Genomic DNA, 24,020 nt, shown 5'->3' with positions numbered 1-24,020 from the left:
CTTGATTCTCTCTGGCTGCCGGTCCTTGGCTTCCTATGACCAAACCCCTTCCTAGCGGGCACGGCCCCACGATGAACTGCGTGACCTGAAGTAGACTCAGTGGTCTGACCCCCGCCTCGGCTCTCCCCCCGAAGCAAGCCTGTGTTTGAGAGCCCGGTGACGAACTCCGGAAAGCGGGTGTTGGCCCCAGGGTGCTGGGGCCTTCCTTTGCTCTCTCTCGTGAGTGGACGGAGAGCCCTCTCCTCTCCTGGCCACCTGGCAACAGGGTTGCTCTGGGGGATTATCAGCATTTCTGCAGGTGGCAGGAGGCAACAGAAAGCAACAAAAGGGAAGTGTGATCGAGTCGTGCCGGGCTCCCCGGGTCTGTTGTTGCTGCTTTCCTGCAGTGCTCAGAGGAGTGGCAGATTTTTTGACTGCTCGGTGGGATGGGGGGAAGGGAGGTTCAGCGCCCTGCAGGCGTGACAGAAAGTAAGGACCGAACCACTTGCCTGCTGGACGACCTTGGGCAAGTCACTTAACTTCCCGGAGCTTCAGTTTCCTCGTCTGTAAAATGGGAGTGAAATAACCGCCCTCCCTCCTCCTTAGACTCTGAGCCCCTTGTGGGACAGGGACTGTGTCCTACCTGATTATCTTGCATTTATCCCAGCACCAAGGGGAGGTAGAACAACTATTCAGTCCCCATTTTACAGATGAGGAAACTGAGCCCCAAACAAGTGAAGCGACTTGCCCAGTTCAAACAGTAGGCAAGCCGGGATTAGAACCCGGGTCCCCAACTCCACGTCTTTGCTCTTTCCACCTAGTGTCACTGCTTCTCCACAGAATAGTCAGTCAATGGTACGTGAGAACTTACTGTGTGCCAAGCAAAGAATTAGGCACAGGGAGGGAAGAGGACAGTCAAGTTGATAGACAAGTTCTCTCTTCCCAAGAAACTCACAGCCAGGTGAGGAAGAGCCATATCTCCCCGGATCTCTGTGTGCCCAGCTCTCTCCCTCCTCTCTTGTCCCCTGCAGCTGGGTGGCTGGAACATTACAGGTACGTGGGACAAGGACAACTTCCAGGAGATGCTGCAGGTGGTCACGGCTCACTACCGCACCTCGCCTTTCTTCTCTGTCTACGTCAGCGCCGATTCCAAGAACTCCAATAGCAACGTGATTCAGGTGAGAGTGGAGGCCCTGGGTCAACTGCCCTGCCTGTTAAAGGGTCTTCATCTCCCACCTTTGGACTTCCTGGGCTTGTAGGGGCTGTAGCTCCTGTTGCCATCCAGGGAGGCTCTGATTTGTACATTCCAAGCGCTTAGAACAGTGCTCTGCCCATAGTAAGCGCTCAATAAATACTATTGAATGAATGGTCCCCAGAGGAGGGGCAAGAGGTTTCCGTGATGAGCATTCTTTAACTCCTCTCTTTCCCTCCAGGTTGACCAGTCAGGCCTGGGCTTACCCTCCAGGGATTATTATCTGAACAAAACCGAGAATGAGAAGGTGAGTGACTTTCTGCCAAGGCCGAAGCTCTCGGTCTCTAGATGTGTCCCGTGGGCATTTCTCCCTTTTCTTCCAAGTCCATCCCCATCTGTGGGTCAGGGGCTTCAAGAAGAGAGTACTACTGCAAGTGGGTAACAGGAAGGGCCTTGTCCCTACGAGGCCTTTCTAGCCAAGTTTCCAGCCCATCCTGGGGCTAGAAGGGCGGGGAGGGGAAAAAATAAAACTCGGGAGAGATCTAGCCTGAGCTTGAAGCAAGTGAGGAAGAAATCACCGGGGGCAGGTCCCTTTTCACGTTCCAGAGACATTTGCTCGGCTCCCTCTGCCTCTCAGCTCCCTGTTTGTCTCCCTCTCCTCTGGGGAGCAGGGGTTGGTCGTTCCGGCCTTTGGGTAATCCTCAGTTCTTGCAGGTGCTGACAGGGTACCTGAATTACATGGTTCAGCTGGGCAAGCTCCTGGGAGGAGGGGAAGAGGAAGCCATCAAACACCAGATGCAGCAGATCCTGGACTTCGAGACCGCTCTGGCCAACATCACCATTCCCCAGGAGAAGCGGAGGGATGAGGAGGTGATCTATCACAAAATGACCGCCAGAGACCTGCAGGTAACCAAAGAACAGCACTGCCCCGGCTATTTCCTTGCCCCCGTCCGGAGTCGAGGTGATTGGCAGAGTCACCTCTGCTTGGGAGAAGCCTGAGATGAGACTAACGGAGAGTCAATCAATCAGTGGTATTTACTGAGCACTTACTATGTGCACAGTGCTGTACTAAGTGCTTGGGAGACTACAATACAGCAGAGTTGGTAGATATTTTCCCCACTGACAAGGAGTACAGTCTAGAAGGAGCGACAGATCTGAAAATTTTGTTCTTGTTTTATCGCTATTGTTCTTGTCTGTCCGTCTCCCCCAATTAGACTGTAAGCCCGTCATAGGGCGGGGATTGTCTCTGTTACTGATTTGTTTATTCCAAGTGCTTAGTACGGTGCTCTGCACATAGTAAGTGCTCAATAAACACTATTGAATGAATGAAAACAAATTATGGAGATGCACATAAGTGCTGTGGGGTTGAGGGTGGTAAGAAGTTCCCATTTGATGTGGAGGTGGATGGACAACCACTGGAGGTTTTTGAGGAGTGGGAAACATGGACTGAAAAGTTTTGTAGAAAAATGACCTGGGCAGTAGAGTGAAGAATGAGTCCTAGCTGCTGTCCTGGAGGGCAAACCTGCCTAGCCAGAGACCACCCTAGCTGGTAGCCACTGCCCAGTTAACTCACTCTCTAGAGCACTGCAACTGGTCTTCAGTAATTAAAACCTAGTTATTATTACTGATGCTAAAAAGAACACTTTTTTCTAGGTATCACAAGTTAGTGATTCTTAATTCAGTGTATGCCTAACCACAGGCCTCTTCAAGTAATCAATGAATGGTAGTTAATGAGCGCTTACTCTGTACAGAGCACTATATTGAGCACTTGGGAGAGTACAGTAGGGTAGCATGGTCTAGTGGAAAAAGCACAGGCCTGTGAGTCAGAAGCCCTGTGTTCTAATCCCGGCTCTGCCACAAGCCTGCTGTGGGACCTTGGGCAACCCCCTTAACTTCTCTTTGCTTCAGTTACCTCATCTGCAAAATGGGGATTAAGACGAGCCCTGTGTGGGACAACCTGATTACCTTGTATCTATCTTAGTGCTTAGAACAGTGCTTGGCACATAGTAAGTGCTTAACAAATACCAACATTATTATGTAGGATGGGGACTGGGTCCAACCTGAATACCTGGCATCTACCCCAGCACTTAGATCAGTGCTTGGCACACAGTAAGTGCTTAATACTCTACAATTATTAGTAGAGTTGGTAGACACGATTCCTACCCTCGAGGTGCTGACACTCTAGCGGGGAAGACAGACGGTAACATATATTCCAGGTAGGAGAAGCATTTCAAATGTTGTCTGTTTTTCTAGCATGTGAGTGTTGTGCTGCTATAGTGTTCCCAGAGAGCTGGAGAGCTTCTGGCTAAGAGGAAAATCCCGGAAGATTTGAGAAGCAGCGTGACTTAGTGGAAGGAGCACGGGCTTGGGAGTTAAAGGACGCGGGTTCTAACTCCGGCTCCGCCACTTGTCTGCTGTGACCTTGGGCAAGCCATTTAACTTCTCTGTGTCTGTTCCCTCATCTGTAAAATGGGGATTAAGACTGTGAGCCCCACGTGGGACAACCTGATTACCTTGTATCTGCCCTGGTGCTTAGAACAGTGCCTGGCGCATAGTAAACACTTTTAAGAAATGCCATAATTGTTATTTTTACTATTATTATTTCCATTGCTTTGAAATCACCCGGAAGATTGGTAGTGAGCAAAGGACGCCACCTAGCGGCTCCAGAGAATTTTTTTTAAGGAGTGTATTGAGCAGGTCACCAAATGTCAAAGACCCCGTGACATAAACCTCTTCTTTAAAGGGTAAAAGACACCCTGGCTTTTTCCTCCAATTCTTTCCCTTGCTTCTTAGAGCCCTGCAAAGACAATACTAATGTTGGTATTTGTTAAGCGCTTACTATGTGCAGAGCACTGTTCTAAGCGCTGGGGTAGACCCAAGGGAATCAGGTTGTCCCACGTGGGGCTCACGGTCTTAATCCCCATTTTACAGATGAGGTAACTGAGGCACAGAGAAGTTAAGTGACTTGCCCACAGTCACACAATACAATTGCAGTTGTCCCCGCCATGAGCTCCAAGCTGTAATAATAATAATAATGTTGGTATTTGTTAAGCACTTACTGTGTGCAGAGCGCTGTTCTAAGCGCTTGGCTAGACACAAGGGAATCAAGTTGTCCCACGTGGGGCTCACAGTCTTAATCCCCATTTTACAGATGAGGTAACTGAGGCACAGAGAAGTTAAGTGACTTGCCCACAGCCACACAATACAATTGCAGGTGTCCCCGCCATGAGCTCCAAGCTGTAGTCCCCACCATCAGCAAGCAGAGTTCTAGAATTCCGGCATCCAGTTGATTATTATTATTATTATGACATTTAAGTACTTACTGTGTGCCAGACACTGTACTAAGCACTGGGGTGGATACAAGCAAATCCGGTTGGATACAGTTCCTGTCTCACAGGGGGCTCAACGTCTCAATCCCCATTTACAGATGAGGTAACTGAGCCGCTAAGCGAAAGCACAAAATGAGACTTGCCCAAGGTCACACAGCAGAGAGAGGCGGAGCCGAGATTAGATGCCACGATCTTCTGACCCCCAGGCCCGGGCTCTATCCACAGATTTGGTAGGGCCCAGGGCCTCCCTTCACGGTGCCCTGCCGCACACGAGCAGTTTAGTCAGGGATGTTCAGAGGGGCTTCTACACACCTGAGGACTCGCTTGGCCAGTCCGTCGGTTCTCCAGGCACCCATGGGTTGGTGCGAAGAGAAGACGTGTATCTCTTAAATTGTACTCTCCCAAGTGCTTAGTACACTGCTCTGCACCCAGTATGCTCTCAGTAGATGCGACTGACTGAAATCTAGATTGCCCAAACCCGCCCAGTTCTGGGAAGGAAGGGAGTTGGCCCCATCTGTAGGTTGGTCAGACTGAGCACCTGCAGAACCTAGAAGAATCCCACTTCCTTCGTGACACCCCGTGCATGACATGTGACCTCACCACCTGCCCCCAGCCTGGGCCAGACCCCCTTATAATAATAACAATGTTGGCATTTGTTAAGCGCTTACTGTGTGCAGAGCACTGTTCTAAGTGCTGGGGTTGATTACAGAGTAATCAGGTTGTCCCACATGAGGCTCACAGTCTTCATCCCCATTTTATAGATGAGGGAACCGAGGCACAGAGAAGTGAAGTGACTTGCCCACAGTCACACAGCTGACAGATGGCGGAGCCGGGATTCGAACCCATGACCTCTGACTCCCAAGCCTGGGCTCTTTCCACTGAGCCACGCTGCTGCTTATATGAAAAGGCCTCGTCCCGAGGGATTCATTTCTGACGTACCTCAAGGCCGCAGTGCCTTTTCCTTCATTCCTAAAGGGAACTGCTGTCTTCCCTTGGGGCGCTGCTGCCGCCTCTTGATGATGGGATTTTTTAAGCGTTTACTTTGAGTCGAGCACTGTTCAGAGCGCTGGGGTAGATATGAGCTAATCAGATTGGACACAGTCCTTGTCCCACATGGGACTCACGCCCTTAGTCCCCATTTTACAGATGAGGGAACTGAGGCACAGAGAAGTGAAGTGATTTGCCCAAGGTCACACATAAAATAAGTGGAGGAGCCACGATGAGGACCCAGGTCCTTCTGGTTCCCAGTCCCATGCTTTATCCACGAGGCCACGCTGGCCTCCGGCACCTGGTGGTTAAGCCTCTGCTGTGCCCTCTCCTCTTGACATAATGCTTGTAGGGGTGGCGATTTAATCACTATTCCTGAAATTCTACTGCATTAGATTTTGCTAAATTGATAAAAGAAATATATAAGCAAGTCAAATTCAAACTATCTGGCAAGCCGCATGGCTTAGTGGAAAGAGCCTGCGCCTGGGAGTCGGAGGACCTGGGTTCTCATCCCACCTCCACCATTTGTCTGCAGAGAGACCTTAGGCAAGTCACTTGACTTCTCTGTGCCTCAGTTACCTCATTTGTGGGGATTGAGACTGGGCCCCAGACGGGACAGGGACTGTGTCTATCGTGTTTTGCTTGTGTCCACCCCATCGCTTAGAACAATGTTTGGCATGTAGTAAGCACTTAACAAATACCAGTATTCTTCTTCTTCTTCACATCCTTATGCCCTCCCAAGGGTATTTCCCGGCAAACACCTAGAGTGGCTGACTGTGAGAACCTGGACTGCTGGTAGTGGTGTCCCAGTTTACAAATTCACCTTTGGAGCTGAGCCGGGGGGCAGCCCCCACCCCATCCCCGCTTGGTTTAAGGCGTTGGTTCTCCGCTCCTGGATAGTGGCCGATGGTAACCCGGCTACCCTGCGGACCTCAGAGCTGTTTGGTGGTGCCGTGAGGATCGTTGAGAGAGCCCGGTGTGAGCTTTGAAGTGAGGGGTTGACAGGGAAGCCATCTGGCACTGTTTTTTCTGCTCTTCAGCCAGAAAGTCAGGTTGGCGGCTGTTTGCCTGACACTGCTGTAAATAGGCCCGTTCTGCCTCTCCGCTAATTCCCCAGAGGACGGTCCCTCCAAGGGGGCCCTGCCCCTTCACCATCCCATCACTTGAAATTGGGCAGAAAAAGGCCTTTCTGACTCATCACAGGGTCCCCGGGCCACGCAAGTGCGCTGGGCCTCTAATAGTAATAATAGTAATAATGGTATTAAGTGCATACTAGGTACCAAACACTGTTCTAAGCACAGGGGTAAATACAGGGTAATCAGGTTGTCTCACATGGGCGTCACAGTCTCAGTCCCCATTTTACAGATGAGGTAACAGACACAGAGAAGTTAAGTGGCTTGCCCAAGGTCACACAGCAGACAAGTGGCGGAGCTGGGATTAGAACCCATGACCTCTGACTCCCAAGCCCGTGCTCTTGCCACTAGGCCATGCTGCACCGACCTGGACTTTACCAGTTGAACTAAATGTCTGTTAAATACTCAATGTCTGTTAAATGAGACGCAATATGGCCTAGTGGATAGAGCACCAGCCTGGGTGTCAGAAGGACCCGGATTCTAATTCTGTCTCTGCCACTTGTCGGCTGTGTGACCTTGGGCAAGTCACTTTTCTTCTCTGTGTCTCAGTTGCCTCATCTGGAAAATGAGAATTAAGATTGTGAGTCCCATGTGGGACATGGATTCTGTCCGGCCTGGTTATCTTGTGTCTACCCCAGCGCTTAGTATGATGCCTGACACATAGCCAATTTAAAAAAAAAAAAGAAAGAAAAAATACTTCCCTTCCCTGGACCTCCCCAGTTGGTTGTTTGTAGATGTCTTTTGTTCCACTGTGACATAGTAATGGAGGATTGGGCCCCACCCTTTTTTGGGAAGTCCAGATTCCTGTGGGAAGGTTTTTTTTTTTTCCAGCCCTGGCTGTCACGAGCAAGGCTTTGGAACACTCTTTTCCCCAGGGGCCGGGGGAGCCAAAATGGTTTCTTTTTCCCCGTGGCCAAGCCCCGCTCCCTTCCCCCAACCAGCCTTACCCCCACTCGATCGATCAGCCCTGCCGAAGGGAGATCAGCTTGACATTTCTGAACCTCCTCGCTTGTGATCTGGTCAGGAAAACGTCCTAGCCCTCCTCAGTAGATCTCCCCCGGAGCAGCCTGGCGACTAAGTTGCATTCGCAGGAAATGGAGCGGTTAATGCCGACTCTGGATGCTACTGGAAGGCGGTGCCTGATTAACCCTGAAGCGGTTGTCACCGTAGCATTTACTAATCATTCGTTAAGCATTTACTGTGTGCCAGGCACTGTACTGAGCACTGGGGGAGGTAACAAAATTGTCAGGTTGGACACAGTCCCTGTCCCACATGGGGCTCACAGTCTAATCCCCATTTTACAGATGAGGTAACTGAAGCTCAGAGAAGTTAAGTGATTTGCCCAAGGTCACACAGCAGACAAGTGGCAGATTCTTTTAACTCTCAGGCCCGTGCTCTATCCACTAGGCCACGCTTTGATTCCTAAATCTGTAAAACTGAGATATGTTTAGTTTGGAATATGAAGTAAAGAAGCTTTGGAAAACTAACTTCAAGGTCAAAGGGGCCTCGAGAACTTTTTCCAGGGGAGTCGCTTGGGTGGGGAGGGTGTGATCCTTTCCTTAACGCCCGTAGGAAAACGGATTCTTTGTTGTTTTCCAGCTAACCCACTCACCCTGAGGAAGGTTAGAGGGATTAAATACACTGTGTCGTTTTCAATTTCCAAAGTCTTTCTTCTCCAGGGAGCTTACAATGTTTACTACATCAACACCCCTTTGAAGGCAGATAGCTGGAGTAGGGGAAGATGTAATAAGCCCAGTGGATTTGATTTCCTCATCTCTTTTAGAAAACTGCCCGCAAGAAAGCCAATTATGTTTGTGTTGTTTTTAACCCCTATCCACGGAGCTCCAGTTTACTCTGTACGGGTGGAGATTGGGAGGCATTGTGGCCTGATGGAAAGATTGGATGTCAGAAGACCCTGGTTCTAGGCCTGGCTCCATGACTTGTCTGCCATGTGACCTGGGGCAAGTCAGCCTCTCTGGGCCTCGGCTTCCTCAACTGTAAAATGGGGGTAAAATACCCTCTTTCGCTGTGAATTCCATATAGGACGGGAATATAAAGCGGTAGCGTATCGTGGAAGTGTAGTTACTTGGGTTAGCAGTCGGCCAAGAGCGAGTCCCGGCGTGAGAATCGCCACAGAGGATAGGTGGTGAGCTATCTTCCCGGCTCATCCCGAGGTCTTCTCCGGAGCCTCCTCTGTTCCTCAAGAGTCTTGAACCCTCACCCTTCTGGGGTTCTCCCGTCGGCCCTCCTGAACCCTCGGCGGGGGCAGGGTCAGTGCCTTTGGGCCACTTCCAAATCTCCAAAGTCTACACGCTGTTCTTTGCTGTGATTCAGTATTTGCTCCCCAAGGGCTGAATGAGTTCTCCTTGCCAAGGTACACTCTGGCCCGAGCTATCGCTATTCCCTGTTCCATCAGCCACTCGGCCTCTGGAGAGCAAAGCTCTTAATAGCAGCGCGGTTATTCTTACATCCGCCTCCAGTTCGCTCCTTAAATTGCCGTCCATTAATTGGGGAGGATTATTTTCCCGGGGCCAGGCGTGAGCAGGGTATCCTCTAGAGGAAGCCACCGTGGCCCGGGAGAACGGTGAACGCCTGTCTTCTGAGCCTCTGCTCTGACTGTTTGCTCTGACTATTTGACTCTGTTCCCTTCCAGCTGGTTTGTGGTTTTCCTTTAAATCCCAGTGACGTTTCTGTGGCTCTCTGGCTTAAACTCCTTAAACCTCGTCACTTAGAGGGCAGGGGTACACTGCACCCGGGGGACCCGGGTTCTTAAGAGGCCCTTTGGCCCATCGCCTGGTTTGGCAACGTGACTCTCGACAGGCTTAGCGGACCAGAGGCGACAGGTGTGTGGTTTGCCATAAAATCTAAAATGAGCTGCGCCCTCGGATGACTCCTGGACCTTAAAAAAGGAGAGATGCCCCTGGGTTCCCAGCTGCTAGCCTTGGGCGCCGTCAGTGAAGCCAACCTACCTGCCCCTGGGGTTTTGGGGAGCACCCAAATGGGACTGGAGCTTCCTCTGGTTTTTTTTTTTATGATAGTTAAGCGCTTACTATGTACCGGGCACTGTACTAAGCACTGGGATAGATATAGCTAATCAGGCTGGACACAGTCCATGTTCCACCTGGGGCTCACAGTCTTAATTCCCATTTTACAGATGAGGGAACTGTAAAATGTTCCCAAGGTCACACAGGAGACAAGTGGCAGAGCTGGGATTAGAACCCGGGTCCTGCTGACTCCCGGGCCCGTGCTCTAGCCACTAGGCCGCCGCTGCTTCTCAGTTTTGTGACACTCCCTATGACTTGGACCACAAGGAGGAAGGCAGTCCCAATCTGTCCCTGAATTCCTCCGGGATCGATGCCTAAGTGATCGGGCAATGGAGCTGGCTCTGACCTCAGAGGCAGGATTGGCCCCCAGATCATTCATTCATTCATTCAATAGTATTTACTGAGCGCTTACTATGTGCAGAGCACTGTACTAAGCGCTTGGAATGGACAAATCGGCAAGAGATAGAGACAATCCCTGCCCAGTGACGGGCTCACAGTCCCGCTGGGGGAGACACCACCTACAGTCCCCCAACCCGCACCCCAGGTGGGAAGGGCTGGCCTGGGGGGCTGAAATGCCCACCAGATCACCAGCCTAAATTTCCCTGTGCCTAGGAGTGGCCAAATATTGCCCTTAGGAGAAATGTATTCTAGCAGTATGGAGCACTAGACCCAAGAAGGGAATTTGAGTTATGACTACTAAGCGTATTGTACACTCAGAAGCGCGTAATACAGCACTCTGCACCCCGGAGGTGCTCGATAAATTCCACTGATCGGTAAAGGTGAACGATGCATCAGCCTCATCTTCTCGGCATCCTTTCTAGACCTTGGCCCCGGCTATCAATTGGATGCCCTTTCTCAACACGGTGTTCTACCCGGTGGAAATCAACGAGTCTGAACCCGTGGTCGTCTATGCCAAAGAATACTTGGAGCAAGTCTCCAGCCTCATCAACGCCACCGACAGATGGTAAGATGACTCTCTGGCTGCTGGGGGTGCAGACGGGGGGAAGGAGGCCTGGTCTAGTAGAGCACGGGGCCTCAGAGTCAGGAGGACCTGAGTTCTAATCCTGGCACTGCCACGTGTCCACTCTGTGACTTTGAGCAAGTCACTTCACTTCTCTGTGCGTCAGTTACCTCGTATGTAAAATGGGGGTTAAAACGGTGAGATCCGTGTGGGACAGGAATTGTGTCCAACCTGATTAGCTTGTATTTACCCCAGCGCTCGATACGGTGCCCGGCACATAGTAAGCGCTTACAAATTCCATTTTTAAAAAAAGGCACAGGTCTCAGATGTGGTATCCTTTAAATGCTAGAAGCAGTGTGGAGGTGTGTAAAGAGCACCGGCCTGGTAGTCAAAGGACCTGGGTTCTAATTCCGACTCTGCCACTTGTCGCTGTGTGATGTTGGGCAACTCACTTCACTTTCTGTGCCCCCCTTTCCTCCTCTGCAAAATGGGGACTCAATACCTGCTCAATCAATCATATTTATTGAGTGTTTACTATGTACAGAGCACTGTACTAAGAGCTCTATGCGAAGTGCTATTCTCCCTCCTGCTTAGACTGTTAGCCACATGTAGGTTCTTATTATCTTTTAGCTTCCCCAGTGCTTAGTTCAGTGCTTGACACATAGTAAATTCTTAACAAATACCTCAGTTATTGTAGTAGAAACCTGCTGGAATGTGTCGTCGACTGGTTTTTGGTGGGAGGCGGGGAGATTGCTGAAATAGGCAGTAAACTCAAGGAACGTGTCTACCAGCTTGGCTGTATTGTGCTCTCCCGAGGGTGGTCTGAACACAGTAAGTGCTCAATAAATACCATCTTTGATGATGATGGGCCATAAAGCTTTCTTATAATTCTAATAATAATGTTGGTATTTGTTAAGCGCTTACTATGTGCAGAGCACTGTTCTAAGCTCTGGGGTAGACACAGGGGAATCAGGTTGTCCCACGTGGGGCTCACGGTCTTAATCCCCATTTTCCAGATGAGGTAACTGAGGCACAGAGAAGTGAAGTGACTTGCCCACAGTCACACAGCTGACGAGTGGCAGAGCCGGGATTCGAACCCATGACCTCAGACTCCAAAGCCCGTGCTCTTTCCACTGAGCCACACTGCTTCTACCGAGAGGGAGGCCAGGGATGAGACTGTGTCTTAGAGAAGGAGATTGGCTGCTGAGATCTTTCATCACCCCTCTTTCTCCCGCTGCTTATGCTCCCGCCCCAGGGGCGCTGAAGAGAGCCCGGGGGGAATTGGCGCTTCTGGCAAATCAGCCCAGGAAGCAAAAGTAGCAAGCGGAATCTCCACTCCAATATTTCGATGAAAAAAGGGTGCCAATAACAGTGATAATAATAATTGCACTATTAGTTAAGTGCTTTGTACCCAGCACTGTACTACGCACCGGGTTAGATACAAGACAACCAGGGTGGATGTGATCCCAAGTGGGGCTTACAGTCTAAGCGCTGGGAGAGAACAGGTATCGAATCCCCATTTTACAGAGAAGTGAAGTGACTTGCCCAAGGTGACCCACCAGGCCAGTGGCAGAGCTGGGATTAGAAACCAGGCCCTCTGACACCCAGCCCAGTGCTCTGTCCATTAGCCTGCACTGCTTCTTTCTCTACATCCATTCAGTCACAGCTTCAGCTGTTTGGTGGCGGCTGCTCTGGCGGGTCAGCACGGCGTAGCGGATAGAGCACAGGCCTGGAAGTCAGGAGGTCAGGAGTTCTAATCCCAGCTCTACCACTTGTCTGCTGTGTGACCTTGGGCAAGTCACTGCACTTCTCTGTGCTTTCGTTCTCTCATCTGTAAATGGGGATTGAGACTATGAGCCCCACATGGGACTAGGACTGTGTCCAACCCTGTTTGCTTGTATCCACCCCAGCTCTTAGTACGGTGACCGGCACATAGAGGTGCTCAGCAAATACCATAATTATTTATTATTATTATTATTATTAAATGAACATCTAGAGGGTGAGTAGTTCAGCCCACTGCAGGGGCCGTTCTTCCACTTCTTTTTTATGGTATTTGTTTAGCGTTTCCTATGTATCAAGTACTGTTCTAGGCACTGGGGTAGGTACAGGTCAATCAGGCCACATACAGCCTCTCTCCCACCTGGGGCCCACTGTCTACATAGAGAGAGCAGGTACTGAATCCCCATTTTGAAGTTGAGGAAACTGAGTCACGGAGAAACTACGTGAGTTGTCCAAGGTCACACAGCAGGCAAGTGGCGGAGCCCGGATTCTAACCCATGTCCTTCTGACTCCCAGACCCATGGTCTGTCTACTAGGCCGCGCTGCTTCTCTGTGACTGTGCTATCCCGTGCCTACCGATACTGTACTGATCTTGCAGTGTCCCTTTGTTTAGGGTTGGCGGAGGCCGGATCTAAAGAGGGAGTGTGAGCCAGATGTTGAGCCGACCAACTTGGAGATGCAAATATATAATAATGACCATGGTATATGGCTAATCGCTTACTTTGTGCCAGGTGGATACAAGCAAATCGAATTGGACACAGTCCCTGTCCCATGTGGGGCTCAGTCTCAATCCCCATTTTACAGATGAGATCACTGAGGCACAGAGAAGTGAAGTGATTTGCCCATGTCACACAGCAGACAAGTGGCGGAGCTGGGATTAGAACCCATGCCCTTCTGACTCCCAAGCGGGTGTTCTATCCACCGGGCGATCATGGCTCTCACCCCTTTTTGGTCCTTGGGCCGTACAGCAGAGCCAGAGACCCCTGGGGCCAGCTACCCAGGGAAGCAGCGTGGCTCAGTGGAAAGAGCACGGGCTTGGGCGGCAGAGGTCATGGGTTCTTATCCCGACTCTGCCACTTGTCAGCTGTGTGACTGTGGGCAAGTCACTTAACCTCTCTGTGCCTGTTACCTCATCTGTAAAATGGGGATTAAGACTGTGAGCCTCATGTGGGACAATCTGATTCCCCTGTATCTACCCCAGCGCTTAGAACAGTGTTTTGCACATAGTAAGCGCTTAACAAATACCAACATTATTATTATTATTATTACCCTGTCAGCCCCTCTTAGTGCTCTTAGCATCCACCCTCCCCTCCCCACACTCTCTTCTTTTCCACCCGGCCTGCGTCCCTTACCCCTTCTCACTCTTGGCAGCTCTGCGGCCTCGCGGTAATGATAATAGTTAACGATGGTGACCCACGCGTACCGTGGGTCAAACACTATTCTAAGCACTGGGGTAGATACAAGCTAATCGGGTTGGACAGTCCCTGGCCCGCAAGGGGCTCACAGCTTTGATCCACATTTTACAGATGAGGTAACTGAGGTTTGGACTCGCCCAGGGGCACAGGGCAGACAAGCGGTGGAGCCGGAATTAGAACCCAGGTCCTTCTGACTTCCAGGCCCTCGGTCTAGCTAGTAGGCCAGGCACTGTGTTAGCTTGAGCTGTCATTGTCACCCTTCTAGGCAAAGAGGGCGGTTTGTTTTATAGCCAGTGGACAGACAGCCAACTGGCATCCTTTCATTCATTCAACCATATTTATTGAGCACTTATCCTGTGCAAAGCACTGTACTCTACTAAGCACTGTACTGAATCCTCCCACTGGTATTCTCCCTTAGAGCAGCTGGAGTGCCATTTAGGGCCTTCATCATCAATGGCATTTATTGAGAAGCAGCATGGCTTAGTGGAAAGAGCCCGGGCTTGGAAGTCAGAGGTTGTGGGTTCTCATCCCGGCTCCATCACTTAGCAGCTGTGTGACTTTGGGCAAGTCACTTAACTTCTCTGTGCCTCAGTGACCTCATCTGTAAAATGGGGCTGAAGACTGTGAGCCCCAAGTGGGACAACCTAATAACCTTGTATCTATCCCAGCGCTTAGAACGGTGCTTGGCACATAGTAAGTGCTTAACAAATACCAACATTATTATTATTATTAAGCACTTACTGTGTGCAGAAGGCTGTTCTAAGTGCTTGGAACGGTGCAGTACAACAGAATTGGTAAACAGGTTCCCTGCCCACAGTGTGCTTACAGTCTAGAGCGGGAGACAGACCATCCCAGAAACTACACTGTAAGATTTGTTTTAGATTTGTTTCGGTCTTGGAGTGGACTGTTCCTAATCCAGACTGGAGTCACCGGAATGGCTCCGGGACATGACTCCTGTGGATATGGGGAAATAACAAGAAATGACTCATTCCAGGGAAGAATCGAAAGAAAATGTTGTTCGTTGATAAATACCTCCCATCTCTTCTCTTTTTTTCCATCAGCCTCCTGAACAACTACATGGTCTGGAACCTGGTGAGGAAAACAAGTTCTTTTCTGGACCAGCGTTTTCAGGACGCGGAAGAGAAGTTCATGGAAGTCATGTACGGGACAAAAAAGGTGAGCCGAAGGATCGTGGAGGCAAGCTCTGTGCACCTGAGTGCCCACTGTATGTAATAGTAAACGTAATCATACTTAATAATAATGTTGGTATTGGTTAAGCGCTTACTATGTGCAGAGCACTGTTCTAATTGCTGGGGTATACAGGGTAATCATGTTGTCCCACATGAGGCTCACAGTCTTAATCCCCATTTTACAGATGAGGTAACTGAGGCACAGAGAAGTGACTTGCCCAAAGTCACACAGCTGACAAGCGGCAGAGCCGGGATTCGAACCCATGACCTTGGTACTTCTGGTACTTAAGTGCTTACTGGGTGCCAGGCATTGTACCGAGTGCTGGGGTGGATAAAAGCAAAGCAGGTTGGACACAGTCCCTGTCCCACGGGGAGCTCACAGGCTCAATCTCCAATTTACAGAGGAGGTAACTGAGGAACAGAGAAGTGACGTGCCTTGACCATGGTAACACAGCAGACAAGTGGCAGAGCCGGGTTTAGAACCCACGACCCTCTAACCCCCAGGCCCGCGCTCTATCCACTAGGCCGTACTGCTCCTCTGGGATTATACAAGTGATTGTGATTCTCATTGGGCAGAACCAAACAGCTCAATCGCCGAACGTGGACCCTAAGGGAGAGAGGAGGAGAAAGTGCCGAATGTAGTTAGTATTTACCTCCCCACGTAGACTGTAAGCTCTTTGTGGGCAAGGATCTCATCTACCAACTCTGTTACATTGTACTTTCCCAAGTGCTTAGTAGAGTGCTCTGCACACAGTAAGTGCTCAATAAATACTCTTGATGGATAGAGAGGAAGGAGGGAGGGTGAGAAAAGATCCTTGGCCAGGGCCATAAAACATCCCTTGATTGATGGGGTGAGAGAGGGAGGAAGAGCATGCACAAGAGAGAAGGAGAGCAAAAGAGAGCAAAGATGCTGAGGCAAGCATCTAAAACATCCCGAATAATAATAATTATGTTATTTGTTAAGCTCTTACTATGTGCCGGGCACTGTACTAAGCACCGAGGTGGATACAAGCAAATTGGGTTGGACACAGTCCCTTTGTCCCACTTGGGGCTCACAGTCTCAATCCCCATTTTACAACGGAGGTCACTGAGGCCCAGAGAAGTGAAGTGACTTGTCCAAGGTCACACAGCATTTAAGTGGCAGAGCCGGGATTAGAATCCATGACCTTCTGACTCCCGGGCCCGTGCTCTATCCACTCTGCCATGCTGCCTCTACAAGTCCAGCTCCCCTCCTCAGCAGGCACATCTGTAAGATCCCCAAGAATGGGAGAGTAGGAACAGTGTGGTGGTCCTGTCTACTCTGTTCAAGTCGTGAGGTCTGACTACCAGCAGGGCCGGCTGGCCTCCTTGCCTGCCTGCCTGCCTGCCTTTGACAGGGGCACTTTGGGAGAGCCACCTGGCTCCATTTGCAACCAGTATAATGGATAGAGCATGGGCTTGGGAGTCAGAAGGTCATGAGTTTTAATCCCAGCTCCACCTCTTAAGGTTGGTATTTGTTAAGGGCTTACTATGTGCAGAGCACTGTTCTTAGCACTGGGTTAGATACAGGGTAATCAGGTTGTCCCACGTGAGGCTTCCAGTCTTCATCCCCATTTTGTAGATGAGGTAACCGAGTCACAGAGAAGTGAAGTGACTTGTCCACAGTCACACAGCTGACAAGTGACAGAGCCGGGATTCGAACCCATGATCTCAAACTCCCAAGCCCGGGCTCTTTCCACTGAGCCACGCTGCTCCCCTTGTCTCCTGTGTAACCTTCGACAAGTCGCTGCACTTCTCTGGGCCTCAGTTACCTCATCTGTAACTTCGCTTCACGTGGGAATTAAAAGTGAGAGCCCCTGTATCTACCCCAGTGCTTGGCACATAGTAAGCACTTAACAAATACCATTATTATTATTATTATCATTATTATTACCAGGGCTGACTCCTCCTAAGTGCTCCTGTCAGATATGGGCAAATGGCTAAACTAGGCTTCACAGTAGCCTAGTGCCTCACAGTGAAGAGCAAGCGAGCGTTTACTGAGCGCCTGCCATAAGCCCCTGACATAAAAAGCATTTCCTGCTGAGAGAGGGAAGCCTGTCTTTATTAAAATAATGATGATAATAATAATAATGCATTTGTTAAGTGCTTCTAAGTACCAGGCACTGTTTTAAGGGTGGGGCAGGTACAAGATAATCAAGTTAAACACAGTCTCCGTCGTACATCCGGCTCACAGCCTAAGTATGAGGGAGAACAAGAATCAAATCCCCATTTTATAAATGAGAAGTAAAGTGGTCTGCTCAAGTTCACACAGCGGGCAAGTGGCGGAGCCGAGATTAGAAGCCAGGTCCTTTGACTCTCAGGCCCATGTGCTTTCTATTAGGCCATGCTGAACTCCATGAGTCAAGTATTCTATGGCTTTTTCATTATTTAACCCAAAGGAAAACAAAATATAAGGCTCCAGAATGCTGGTGAAGATCACCTCATCGGGAATATTATTTCTAGCCTCGCTCTTCCCCTTCAGACCAATAATCCAATTAGTGCAGATTAATTTTTAAAACAGAGTAATTGACCGACTCCATTGCTTGCAGGCACACAAGCTATAAAGGCGTCTTAGGTTGAGACTAGGAATTCCAGGGCTGAGCACGGATTCTCTCAGCCAAGCATTGACAGGTTCCACTCTTCTTAAATTATTAATAGTCATATTAATATAATTGTAAATATTGAGGTAGATACAGATTAATTGGGTTGGAACCATTTCTATCCCATGTGGTGCTTGCAGTCTAAGTAGGAGGGAGAACAGGAAGAGTTTTTTCACAGGTCTTTGGATCTGGACAGTTCTCCGGCACGGACCTTCCAAATCTCCTTCCGAAGGAGACGAAACTCCGGAGGGTCTGAGGTAAAGAGCAGCAGATCAATGCTGTCCTTCCCTCCAGACTGGATGGAGATGAGCTCGTCTTTAAAACAGCCACATTTTGCCCCCTCCCGGGGCTTTCCAAATCTTTTTTTTACGACATTTGTTGATCACTTATGTGCCAAGCACTGTACTAAGCTCTGGGGTCCATACAACGTAGTCAGGCTGGACAAAGTGCCTGTCCCACAGGGGCTCACAATCTTAATCCCCATTTTTACAGATGAGGTATCAGAGGCACAGAGAAGTCCATGCCAGCAGTGGGGCCTACTGGATAGAACATGTGCCTGGGAGTCAGAGGACCTGGGTTCTAATTCTGGTTCTGCCACGTGTCTGCTGTGGGGGAGTCACCTCGCTTCTCTGAACCTCAGTTACCTCATCTGAAAAATAGGGATTAAGAGTGGAAGCCCCATGTGAGATAGGGACAGTGTCCAACCTGATTGACTTGTATGTACCCCATTGCTTAGTATAGGGCACATAGCAAGTACTTAAGTTCCATTATTATTATGTAAAGCGACTTGCCCAAGGTCACACAACAGAAAAGGGGTGGAGCCAGGACTAGAACCCAAGTCCTTCTGACTCCCGGGCCCGCGTTCTATCCACCAGGCCATGCTGCTTCTCAATCCCTCTCCTCCGAGCTCTCTTCCTAGAGCACTCCCCCACTCTCAGCCTGGCAGGAGCTACCATCAATAGCCCCAGTGCCTTCATTCCAGGCAGTCGACAGAACCAGTTTCTGGGAATAAAGCTCTGTTTCCAGTCGAGTTTGTTCCCTAATCTGCCCCTGGCCTGAGCTCTGTTGCCGTTTGGGATAGGAGAGGAGATAAGAGCCACCAGTGAATGGCAGGAAATGGGTCTCGATGGAGTCCGCGCTGCGTCTGGGCCTGCAGATTTCTCAGGGTTCTTTTCATCTGATTGTTCAGCTGTCTCCAAAGGGAAGGAGATGGCGAGATATGTATCCTCCGTCTGACTCCGGGTCTCTCAGGAATCTAGCTGGAAATGTTGCCCCCCAGAAGGAGGTGCTTATGTGATTCCATCTCAGAACCAAGTCCATATTAGACACAGCAGCTCACTGCGGGGAGGGATTTTGACCGTTTATTGTTGCGTTGTACTCTCCCAAGCACTTAATACAGTGCTCTGCACACACTAAGTGCTCAGTAAATACGACTGAATGAATGTGGCCATGAGTCGGTCTTATTTATTGAGTGCTTACTGTGTGCAGAGCTCTGAACTAAGTGCTTGGGAGAGTACAGTACAAAAATAAACATTCCCTTCCCACAATAAGCTAGCAGTTAAAGGGGGAGACAGACATTAATATAAATAAATTACAGATATGTACTTAAGTGCTGTGGGGCTGGGAGGGGGAAATGAATAAAAAGAGCAAGTCAGGGCAACGCAAAAGGGAGTGGGAGAAGAGGAAAAGGGGAAAGGCCTCTTGGAGGAGATGTGCCTTTGTTCAGACTTTGAAGGTGGGGAGAGTCATTGTCCGTAGGATATGGAGAGGGAGGGCGTCCAGATCAGAGGCAGGATGTGGGGCGAGAGGTCGGAGGTACGGTGACACGGTTAAAATAAATAAAATAAATTGTGGTATTTGTTAAGTGCTTACTATGTGCAAAGCACTCTTCTAAGCGCTGGGGGCTACAAGGTGATCAGGTTGTCCCGAGTGGGGCTCACGGTTTTAATCCCCATTTGACAGATGAGGTCACTGAGGCACAGAGAAGTTAAGCGACTTGCCCAAGGTCACACAGCTGACTAGTGGCGGAGCCGCGATGCGAACCCGTGACCTGTGACTCCCAAGCCCGCGCTCTTTCCACTGAGCCACGCTGTTTCTCTGTAGGCTTTATAGATGTGAAGTATGTGGGCTGGGTATAGTAGGAGAGGAGGAATCTGGCTTGGACCTAGTGAGCTTTATGGGTGCTAATCATTTTTAACATCGTGATTTTATTTGCTGAGTACAGAACACTGTGGTAGGTGCTTGGAAATATACAAAGCATAACCCATAGTCCTGTCAGCTGTGTGACCTTGGGCAAGTCACTTAACTTCTCAGTGCCTCAGTTATCTGTAAATGGGGATGAAGACTGTGAGCCCTACGTGGGACAGCCTGATTACCTTGTATCTACCCCAGCGCTTAGAACAGCGCTGGGCACATAGTAAGCGCTTAACAAATATCAACATTATTACTATTATCATTAAGAGCTTGCAGTGTAACCGGCAGAGACCCATGGACCGAGGATGGGAAAGTCAGACAGAGCAGGGAGGAGGGTTCCACATTTCCTTTCCGGAGTCGCAGTGTGAAGGGCTCGGACCAGGATTTGACCTTTGTTAACGGGAGAAGTGGCAGAAATCAGCAGAATGAAATTCACTAAGGACCAGAGTAGGGGAGTCAACCCAGGGAGGAAAAACACACTGTTGGTAAAGAATAAGGACTAGTTTTCTGAGAGGTTGGCAGAACAATGTCTAGGTGGTGCTAGTAGGTAAGCAGCTGAACTCTGTACTGGCCGCATACGGAGAGGATAGAATAGAATGTGGGAACGTTGTTTAGTCGGATCTTTGCAAGCATCCCGGGTAAAGACCTGCACTTTGCCTCTAGAGAGGGGCCGGGAGGCCGTGTAGCTTGGCCTAGTGGGAACAGCACAGGCTTGGAAGCTTGAGTTCTAAGCCCGGCTCCGCCACTTGCCTGCTCTGTGACCTTGGGCAAGTCATTTAACCTACTTGTGCCTCAGTTTCCTCAACTGTAAAATGGGGATTGTCTTACGCCCTCCTACTTAGACCTTGAGCCCTATATGGGACAGGGGCTGAGTCCAACCCGATTATCTTATATCTGCCCCAGCGCTTAGTACAGTGCTTGGCACACAGGGAGCATTTTACGACTACCATAATATTGTTATTATCATTAATTATTAGAAGGGTCCACCAGAGAGCCCCACAATGGATTAAAAGGCTCAGAAATAAAAAAGCCAAAAAGTGGGACAGTTTAACACAACTGAGATTGTTCCAATTAAAGAAGAGGAAGTTGAGGGCCAATTTAATAACTGTCTACAAGTGTGGTAATAGTGGTAATAATAATAACTGTGGTATTGGTTAAGCACTTACTGGGTGGCGAGCACTTTCGTAAGTAACGGGGCATATCCAAGATAATTAGGTGGAAGAGTGGCATAATCAGGGGAGGGAGAACAGGTATTGAATCCAAATTTTACAGGTGAGGAAACTGAGGAACAGGGAAGTTAAGTGACTTGGCCAAAGTCACACAGCAGTCAAGTGGCAGAACTTACGATCGGAACTTCCGACTCTAGTTCCTAGAATTCTCTGACCCTCCATTATAGTGTAACGGGCCTTGGTGGGTGTCCAACCTGGCTCTGTTGAATCGACCCTAACCCTTAGTACAGTGCTTGGACCAAAGTGAGCACTGACCAAAACCACTTTTTGTTCTTCCCAAAGTCTGAGTTGGAAGGCACTGGGGAGGGGCAGAGTGTTCCTGAACGATCAATTTGAGGCAAGCTCTCCCTCTAGAAGGTAAACTCCTTGTGGGCAGGGAACTGTGTCCATCAACTCTGTTATATTGTACTCTCACAAGTGCTCAAGTGCTCAGTACAGTGCTCTGCACACGTAAGTACTCAGTAAATGATTGATTGAGAACAGGTTGAGCGGATATAATTCGTCTACTCTCCCATCTTCACAGACTTGCCTCCCCCGCTGGAAGTTTTGTGTGAGCGACACAGACGGCAACCTGGGCTTTGCGCTGGGCGCCATGTTTGTGAAAGCCACCTTTGCTGAAGACAGCAAGAACATAGTAGGTGCAGCAATTTCTCCTCTCGCATCACTGGGACCGCGAAGGATCCAGTGTACCAAAGGAGATTGATAAGTGCCTAACAGACACACAAAAAAACAAACAAACCCTTCCCTCGCTATTGTATTTGAGCCTTTCCTACAAGTAATTCTTCTTAATATCTAATTACTAACCTAAATCCATCCTGCTGTGCTTTTTGCTTGTTTTCTCTTATCTTCTCCTTGATGGAAACCGAGAACTGCTCACCATCACACTTGCAACATCCCTTTGGAATATAATTAAATCTCAGTCTTCCGTTCTCTGGTCTATACAACCTCAGTCCCCGGAGCTTTACCTCAAAAGCCGATCTCCCAGATCTTTAGCCCTTGATGTTCTTCTCTTCTGGGTTGTCTTCTATTTATTTCTCTGTTGTTGTACTCTCCCAAGCAGTTAGTGCAGTGTTTTGCACACTCTAAGTGCTCAATAAATACGATTGAACAAATGTATGTCCCCGGTTTCCTCTTCTCAGAAGAGACATTTTGAATCTACAAAGATCCCGCGGGACCACCATGTTTGTAGAATCATTTGCCCTTTTGCAGGGTCCGAGGCTCCAGCCTCCTGTCGGATCCCCTGCAGTTGTTTTGGTTCTCAAATAATAATAATGATGGTATTCATTAAGCACTTACTGTGTGCCAAGCACTGTTCTAAACTCTGTGACTTGCAGCGTGGTGAAAGTGTGGACTTCCCCTGATGCAGTCCGTATGTTCTAGGCCAACGAGATGATTTTGGAGATCAAGAGAGCATTCGAAGAAAGCTTAACCACACTCCAGTGGATGGACGAGGACACGCGCAAGTCAGCCAAGGAGAAAGTGAGAGGCCTTCAGATATCTCAGTTCCCTTGGGTGGGCACAAAAGACTTGAAATGGGACCTGTTGGAGAGGATAAGCTCGGGCAGGGAATCTGCCTGCTAATCCTGTTCTATTGTACTCTCCCAAGCGCTCAGTTCTCTGTACATATGGTAATCACTCAGTAAATACCATCGATTGACTGATTTCCAGAAGGAGAAATCCTTGATCTTTAGATTGTCAACTAGTTAATTCCATGGCCTGCGTTTCCTAAGGGAAGATTCTCAAAACCTATTTTGACTTCTGGGCCCCCTCTCTCCCCTTTCGGAGTCGGAAACGGATTTTACAGTAGGGGGCTTTCAGGCTGGGCAGGGCTGAGCTGGGACAGATGCCCCAAAGGGTCTCCCGATTAAATTGCTTTCCCCCAACTGAGCCCTGAACCCATCACAGAAGTGGACTCTTATATTGCTGAACACTGAATGTATCGCCTTTTTCCCTTTTTTTCCCCCCTTTTTGCTGGCATTCCTATCAACCCAGGCTGATGCAATCTACAACATGATTGGCTATCCCAACTTTATCATGGACCCGAAAGAACTGGACAAGGTCTTCAATGACGTGAGTTGGTTTCAGCATCCCATGTATTTTTACTTCCCGGTGTCATAGCAACCCACATGGGAATCCAGCCCTAGGAAAGGCACAGGAAGCGAATATTAGATTGGGGAATGCTAACTATAAGCTCAGTGTTAGCTGAGTTTAGAGTAGAGGATTGTTTATGATGTTGCCTTAGTTGATTGAGATGGTCCCTGAAGTGTTTCCTCTCAGATAATAATAATACTTATTAGTCGTAGTATTACAGTACTTATTAAGCACTTACTGTGGGCCGAGCACTGTTCTGAGTGCTGGGGTACATAGAAGCTAATCGTATTGGGCATAGTCCCTGTCCGTCATGGGGCTCACACTCTTAATCCCCATTTTACAGATGAGGTAACTGAAGCCCAGAGAAGTTGTGACTTGCCCAAGGTCACGCAGCAGACATGTGGAGGAGCAGAGATTAGAACCCAGGTCCTTCTGATTCCCAGGCCCCTGGGAATCCACTAAGCCACACTGTCCTCCTGTCTCCTTGGTATTGTCCTCTTTCAAGCATTTAGCACAGTGCTCTACATATAGTAAGCACTCAATACGTACGATTGATTGACCATGCCCATCCACTGCTGGGCTTCTGGAACCCCACTCTGCCCTCTCTAAGACAGCAGAGGGGCTCCAACCCCAAGCAGTGGTTTGGACGAATTTCGAGGGTTGCTGTTGAAAATACGGTGAATCCTTTGAAGGTGTGGGTTGGGAAAAAAAACATGGACCTGGAAGAGCAGGGCCAATCCTAAAATTTTAGCAACCTTGGGCAAACCAGCATTCTGATTTCTAGGACAGAAAGTGGTGGAGAGGGGCATCAGCATCTCCTTTACCTTCCCTCCTGCCTCTTGACCCTTAGACCATCTGATTCCTCCCCCTACCTCAAAGC

At 49.3% G+C, this 24,020-nt stretch overlaps 1 protein-coding gene across 5 annotated transcripts in view; it reads left to right on the top strand.

Moving 5' to 3' along the window:
* Positions 1–24,020, top strand: part of ECE1 (endothelin converting enzyme 1) — a 146,251-nt gene that overhangs the window by 110,614 nt on the left and 11,617 nt on the right. For all 5 annotated transcript variants that reach the window (XM_029066457.2, XM_029066459.1, XM_029066455.1 and 2 more), the window contains 8 exons: positions 1,011–1,157; positions 1,413–1,478; positions 1,886–2,077; positions 10,486–10,628; positions 14,881–14,995; positions 21,573–21,683; positions 22,430–22,528; positions 23,042–23,119. In XM_029066457.2, coding sequence (XP_028922290.1) covers positions 1,011–1,157; positions 1,413–1,478; positions 1,886–2,077; positions 10,486–10,628; positions 14,881–14,995; positions 21,573–21,683; positions 22,430–22,528; positions 23,042–23,119 — 951 coding nt within the window. The remainder of the gene's footprint in view (positions 1–1,010; positions 1,158–1,412; positions 1,479–1,885; positions 2,078–10,485; positions 10,629–14,880; positions 14,996–21,572; positions 21,684–22,429; positions 22,529–23,041; positions 23,120–24,020) is intronic.

The sequence above is a fragment of the Ornithorhynchus anatinus genome, chromosome 5, assembly GCF_004115215.2.
Source record: "Ornithorhynchus anatinus isolate Pmale09 chromosome 5, mOrnAna1.pri.v4, whole genome shotgun sequence".
Taxonomy (NCBI): domain Eukaryota; kingdom Metazoa; phylum Chordata; class Mammalia; order Monotremata; family Ornithorhynchidae; genus Ornithorhynchus; species Ornithorhynchus anatinus.
The sequence above is the reverse complement of the archived record's forward strand: the minus strand, read 5'-3'. Positions and strand labels throughout refer to the sequence as shown.